Here is a 7198-nt window from a genome sequence, read left to right on the forward strand (position 1 = left end):
CGTGATTGGCCCTCCTTTTTGTCATGGGTGTACATCTATCGTTGCCTGAGTTTCTGCGATCAACCGATGGGTTTGCTTGCTCTCCTCCCCTCCGCTTGAGCTCCCCTCGTCCACAGGTCGCCGTGCTCCCTGTGAGGACTGACGATGAAAAATGCGGAACACCCTACGGCGGCAGCCACCGCGTCGACAAAAGAACGGTTCTTTGTAAACGGCGACGTGACTTCTCGGCGAGCCCTGCTCGGGAGCGCAAAGCGCTGCTGCTGCGTCTAGCTCAGACTGTGCGTTGGATATCAGCAGGGGGAGGGGTATGAGCAAAGTCTCGCGACATTAGATGAGGCCGTGTGCAGTGATGTGTGAGTGAACGGACACAGACACACATGGACAACACCCGCGCCTGGCCAGCTGCCCTACTTGACCACGCGAGCAAAACACTCAGCCGGGAAGCAAATTGCTGTCCGCGAAGACGCCGCCGCCGACGGACAGGAGAGCGTCAATATATATATATATGTATACGGAGAGAGAGTACTCACGACAAAAGCGTCTGAAGTACCTCGAGACATGTGGAGGATAGGGTGGGCAAAGGACGGAAACGAGATTGCGATGCCGTGTCGACGCCTTTGCTAGGAAGAAGAGGAGAACCACGCTGATACCAAACAACGCATCGGGTTCCGCATCCGCCCTACAAATGAACAACAGGCACAGTCTCTGGCTGATGCGGCACTTTGGGTAGTCTCCAACATCCCCGCAGCGCTTTGCGGGTCCTGGTCGTGCACCGAGTTGCTTTGGATGAATAGGAGTGAAATGGGCGCTCGCAAGGCACTGCTCGGCATACAGAGCAGCGTCACGCGCACCATCGAGGGTCAGAGGCGCAGAACCCATCTGACGAGGGCTTACCCCCCTCCCCTCCCCCTCCTCCTCCTTCCCTTCCCTTCCCTTCCTTGCGAAGTCTCGTATGCGTTTCCACGCAGCGGTTCGACACACGATGCAATCACGCGTTCGGCATCCTTTTTTCTTTATTTAGTAAGAGGCGCTCACTTGTTTATGCTTCGTGAACAGTTGAATTCATCGGACTCATACGTGTGCGTATCGAATCCGCAGTACAAACACGCGCACGACTCCCGTCTCCGAGCTTCGCTCGCACCGGGCTGCTGTGTCCAGAGGCAAGTCAAGAGTGTCTGCGGCGGAGGAGCAAGGACAGAGCCTGGATGGCAGTGACAGGAGGTCAGGTTCCGCATGGTCCCGCAGTCGTCGCGAGACCATTTGTTCGTGCAACGTGCACAGGTTTCCATTCAGCGGCACATATGGGCAGTAGGACGCGCGATCCTTACGGGGCTTGCACCCTTTCAGGCGATGCCCCGCAAGCCCTTTCGTGCACACGGCAGGAGCCCCTAGATCATGGCAATGCCACAGGCTGTAAGAGCTCCGCAGCATGCTCCTGCCTTCCGCCCGCAGGCCACTGCCGCTCTCGCTCTCCCTTTGATCGACCACCGTGGCGGTACCGAAGTTCACCTTGCCCTCTGCAGTTCACAGTCCGCTCGTCGAAGGGGAGGAGGAGTAAAAATATACCGCGAGGTCTCAGAAGAAGCTGCTTAAATGAAATATTTTAAGCGCGGCTTCTCTGCCATTCGACGTGAGCTAAACCGCACTCCTGACCCTGCGGCACACCACGCGCTCGGTCGTGCGCCGCGGCAAGGCGCCGACTCGGTCGCCCCAAGAACGGCCCTTGCCTCACACGCCACCGACACCGGCCCTGCACGGCGCCACGCCGCGCATGCCCCCCCGCTCGCAGTGTGGCTCAGGCTCCCCGCACCAGCAGGCAGTGAGAGGGCTGGGCAGCACATGCGCAAGCCACGCGGACGCGCTTGCCCCACCATGTGGATGGCACGAGCGTGCTCATTGTCGCAGGCCGCCTCGACGCGGCGACGCCCAGCCGCCGGCACCCGTCGCGATGCGCCGCTCTGGTCACCCCCTACGCCGCAGGCACTGGACCCTGTGCCACGGCCAGAGGTGGGTCAGCATTGGCAGGGCGCACGAGGGGGATGCCCGACTTCGCCGCACGGAGAGTGAGGGGGGGAGGGCATCGCAAGCCCCTGGTACCGCGCAAAGGCGCTCCTCGTCATGCAGGTGGCCACAATCAGGTTGAAGGCGGAGATAAGGAGAGGATACGAAAGAATCGTTGTCACTCTCGAATGCAGAGAGAGCGTACCGAGTTTTGCGTAGGCGGGTACGTCTGCCGAATGCACTGTAGGCCTGCAAGAGCGGAGGCGAGGCCCATCACCTCTGCAAAGGGTGGCCGTACAAAGGAGGCAGATAATCAGTTGAGTACCCTTCACTTACACCACATCAGCAAATGAGGAGTAGAGCGTTCCTGTCGGGTAGTCCTCTCTCGTCTTTGTTTCTGTATCGTGTTGTGTAGTCCCTGTTTGCTTCTCTTTCTCTTTATGTGCGTATGTGTGTCTGAGACTCAACGTTTCATGTTGTACTCCTTCCCGTTTTTTGATTCTCTTTTTTTGTTGTTGCGTTTTTTGTTCTATTTTCGCGGACCTGTGTGCCAATAGGTCGGTTCGTTTTCTTTGTGCTGTGGCGAAGGCGTCGTGTCTGTATAGCAGCTGAACTGAAGGACAGACATGTATGCAAGCACGGGCTGAACCACACCGTCACCGCCACATAGGAACGGAGGCGAACGTGCGTTCAGCTGCGTGCGCGTGTGTCTCCCTGTCACACAGATTAGCGCCGAGAGTCTTCCGCACGTCGGCGACTCATGCTTTCATAGACACACCGCGACGCATCGAACAACTACGCCGAGGTGCAGCGAAATTGTTACCGCGCAAAAGCCTTGAGAGGGGAAAATAGGAGAGGAAGTGAAATGAAAGCATGAGAACTGCACATACACACATATATATAATTATACGTCGTCGTGTATACGTCATCCCGGATTAACTTACGCACCCCTGCGCCGCAACTCCTGCACTCCTGTGAAACGCAAGATGGCGCGCGAAGTCATCGAGGAAGAAGGGCAACACATAAACGCGAACGCAGACACGGAAACAACAACAAACATATTGACGAAAAAAAGGGCGAAAAAACAAAACGATACAAATGACGAAAGGAAATGGAAAAGGGAGCAGACAAAAAGGGATAAAACACCAAAGGAGCAAAGCGGCAGCAACAGAAGCAAAACACAACAAAAAAATCCCTTCCCCCCCAACCAAACACACACACACACATAAGCACGCACGTCACTTCAATTCACACCCTCCCCCCTTTACATTTGTTTTGTGTGTGTGTGTGTCTGTGTATATAGATATATAGCTTTGGTGTACCCTCCCGCACCCACGCAACTCGCCTCCGCATTCATGTCTCAAAGGTGCCGCAAAAGTTGATGCGCGATAGATCAGGGAAAAGACGGAAGATAACAAAAAATAAAGGACAGAAAGTGAACGCGAAGGGACTTCAAAGAAACAGCAACACCGAAGGACGCAAAAACTCGATCTGATGAGGAGCACCAGAGGACGAAACAGAAAAAGGAGAGGGGAGCGGGGGCGGTGGGGCGTTGAGGAAGGACGAAGAACGAAAAAGGGGGGCGAACAGAAAAGCAGGAGTGGCTAATAAGAACTTCAGTCGAATAACGATGAGGCGGATGATGAGATGGGGAGAGAAAGGCCGGGGCTCGCAGGACACACAGGCAACAGGGCAGCAGGTAGGAAATACAAGGGAGGGCGAGCAGCGAAGCGGACACGCGTGGAAGGGAGAGGGGTGGAGGTTTCCGCGATGTGCGAGGATCGGCCCGTTAAGGCTCTCAGAGAAAAGTGTTGGTATTTGTGGGGAGGGGAGGGGGGAGGGCTAGCAAAGCAAAGAAACGAAAACAAAAATTCGTAGCTTAAGGGAGGAAATCTGAGAAACTCAGTCAAAGTGGGGTAGCAGATTCAATGAGAAAAAAAGGACCGGAGACGAGCACCCAAGCATTAGTTTCGCTGTCGGACGAGGCATTAGAAGTGAAATATACTGCGCGCCTTCTTCAAAATACCGGCGACGCAGAAAAGGGACGAAAAGGCGCAGCATTGAATCGGTCAAAGCTCTCGTGAACTTTTTTCTTCTTTTTCTTTCGTTTCGAACCCTCTCGCTCAGGTGTCATGTGTGGCCAGCTCTCTCTCTCACGCTTCACCTGCCCCCGTTCCATTGTGACGGAGCGTGTAGAGCTGTTGCTCATGAATACACCCAGCATGCCGATTTCTCTCGAATTCCTTTCACGCAGTGTGCTCCACACCCCCGTTCACGCCTCCTCATAGGAGCTGGGCGTCTACTTTAGGTTTTCTTCTTTCCTCGTCGCTGAGAGAGTGACCGGCCTTCGCTTCTCTGAGCTCCAAGGCGGACATCACTGTCTCCCTGTTGCTGTGTACGTGACTGCTCGATGCTCACCCCCGACTCTGCACCTCCTCCCCACTTTGGTCTCTCTTTTCAACCTCAGTGGCGTTCTCTACGTTAAAGTGATACTCGTGCGAGATTCGTGCTCTTGCACGCGCATCAAGACGGACGTTACCACCCCGGTGTTTTGCTCGCTACTGTGGGGGACACGTTCTCCTTTTGACCCCCCTCCTCCTCCTGCCGTCTTTGTAGTGGCCTCGTCACTGGCCTAAATCGTTCGAACTTGTTGGAGCAGCCAAATATGCGTTGTGCCCGCGACTCGAAAAGTGGTTGTTCCCGGCGCCTAAGCCCTGCCCCACCGGGTGCGGCGCCACCGGCGATCCCTGAACGTGGTGCGACGCCCCAAAGTGCATGTTCACGTGCGGCGATGGCGAGTACGTCATGGAGGAGACCAGTGGAGTACTGGGGCCAGTAGAGTTGTGCCTCGAGGACAAGGGTGTGACCGGCGCGTACGGGTTGTGCCGGTAGCTGCCGCTTGTGCTCAAGTTGCTGCTACGGCGTACTGGCGTCATGGGGGCGTGCGCACCTGCGTCGAGCATCGCGGGACTACCGGGACCGAAGCCGTTAGGAAGGGCTCCGGAATTCTCCATCTCCGGGCCAAAGCTAAAGTTCAGAGGCGTACCAGGAGAGCTGCGGCTTGGCGTCTGATCAAGGCCGGTATAGTGAGCGACGTTGCTGCCGAAGTTGTTCGAGCTCGCAGGGTTAAAGGTAACGTTGAGGAAAGACCCCGAGCTGGGGGTTGGCGAGTGCTGCGGCTGACCGGACACAGCCTGCGTCGATAGGGATGGCGGCAGAGTGGGCGGTACCACCATTGTTGACACCGGCGGTGCCGCAGGTTGACCTATTCCTGGCGGTGGCGGCACACCGCTGGGCCGGCCATGGGCAAAGTGGTGAGAAATGCTGGCAAACGCCGGCGGGTGCAGCGACGAGCCGGTGCCCTCCATGTGCATCTCAGAGGTAGGGTACGAGTGCGGGGCACTGCTTCCAGCGCGGCTGTTGTTCGAGCTGCTGCGTATCGGCGGAGGCGGCGGCCGCAGCGAGTTGTGGCCCTGTCCTGCAAATCCCTTGTTGGTTACCGGGCCGGTTGTGCCAGGACCCGAGCTGTGCATCGTGTCGAGGTGCTGCTGGGAGGCCTGCTGCTGCTCACGCCGTCGACGGCGCTCGCGCTTAGCTTCCTCGGAGTCGGCGTACTTGGCTAAGATGGCAACCGAGGTGTTGAAGTAGGTTCGGTTACCGTGCAAGCTCGTCAGGGCACTCTTGGCAGATTCGACCGAGTCGAACTCGGCGTAGACTACCCATACGCTACCGCCGAAGTTGTCCTCGCGCATGGCACAGTATGTCAGTGGGCCGAAGCCACGCAAAAACTGCTCCACCTCCATCTGAGACAGCTTCAACGGGATATTGCGCACGTAGAGGGCATTGCTTTCCTCCAAGGCAACCTTCCCATCGTGCTTCGATGGGAAGATACAGAGGTTAAAGTTGTGGCCATGCAGCGTCACATGGGTCTTGTTGAGCTTTTCGTATGCCTTGCGCCCGGCGTCCTCAGACTCGAACAGCACAAATCCAAAGCCTTTGCTCTTGCCTGTGGTAGCATCCAACATTACCTTCGCACTGTTGGGGTGGTACTCGGCAAATATTTGCTCTAGGTCGGCGTCAGTGAGGTTGCGTGGCAGCTTTGCCACAAAGAGGTTTTGGAGGCTCGTCATTATACTCGCCTTTTTTTCTTGACAGTGAGCTTGCGTTATCGCGCTTCAAAGACACATACCATCGCTTTGATGTGTGCGTTGGTGTAACAGAAGGGTGGGGGGGAGCGGAGTATTGGGAGCAGTGGCAGGGGGGGGGTAGGGAGTGGGCGATGTCAAGTTCGAAAAGGGGGACTTCAACGATCGCAAAAGGGGTTGGCCAGGGGTCAAAGGAAACAGTTTATGCGCCCAAGGGGGTTGGAGGAGGGAAGGGGAAGGGCTAGCGGAGGAAGAGGACTGATGTCAAGGCGAGAGGGCGCCAGGAAGCATGCGAAAGAAAGAAGCGGAGTGGCGCCCGGAAAAGGGAAAAGGACAGGCTTCGTTACTGCAGACATGTGGTGTAATGCGACGGAAGCGACCCATACGGTTGTCCTCACAAGAAACGGTCTCACTTCTAATTGCCGGTGATGCCTCGCTTTGAAGGGGCGCAAAGGCACACCACCAGCGGAGTGAAAGCAATGCACTTCCATCTTGGCAACCCGCACATCGGGTGGGGTGGTTGTGGTGGTGGTGGGACTTTCACCTCTTTTTCTAGCCGCCAGTGCACCCCCATCGCAGCCTCATGATTTCACGCCAGCATCATTGCATAAGAATGACTTGTGCTCAAGTGAATGGTAAACTATTGATAGAGAGGAGTGCCGTCCATTCGATGCTCGCGCAGCGAGTCCAGCTTTCTTGCTCTCTCTTCTTTTCCTTCGTGTTGAACAAAGTAGCGTATTGGTTGTGAGGAGGCTCTTGTGTGTGGGGAGAAGGGGGGGGTTCCGCCTTGCTCCGGCGGAACGCCAAGGGGTAGGGGCCTCTAAACAGGACGGACCCTGCCTCTCCCTCATCGTCACACAAATGGGGTGCACAGCTGTCATGGCGCTCTGTATCGTCATGCCTCAGCACCCTTAGACACTCGATATTTCTCGGCCTCGCAGCATGAAACTATAGAATCAGCAGAAATAGGTTTACTTCCGCGTGACCCTGCAAAGTGCCCTGTTGCGTCCTCAGCCGGCGCTTTTGTAGTGTGTGGCGGCGGACTTGGAATT

General features: G+C 56.4%; 1 protein-coding gene across 1 annotated transcript; it reads right to left on the reverse strand.

Annotated features, from left to right (window-relative positions):
* Positions 1-4625: 4625 nt before the first annotated feature.
* LSCM1_03836 (uncharacterized protein) lies at positions 4626-6131 on the reverse strand (the record flags this gene model as incomplete). The annotated part of the gene is made up of 1 exon (XM_067321369.1): positions 4626-6131. One exon carries the CDS (start codon positions 6129-6131, stop codon positions 4626-4628), a length of 1506 nt encoding a protein of 501 aa, XP_067176737.1.
* Positions 6132-7198: the final 1067 nt, after the last annotated feature.

This window comes from Leishmania martiniquensis, chromosome 30 (assembly GCF_017916325.1).
Source record: "Leishmania martiniquensis isolate LSCM1 chromosome 30, whole genome shotgun sequence".
Lineage (NCBI taxonomy): Eukaryota > Euglenozoa > Kinetoplastea > Trypanosomatida > Trypanosomatidae > Leishmania > Leishmania martiniquensis.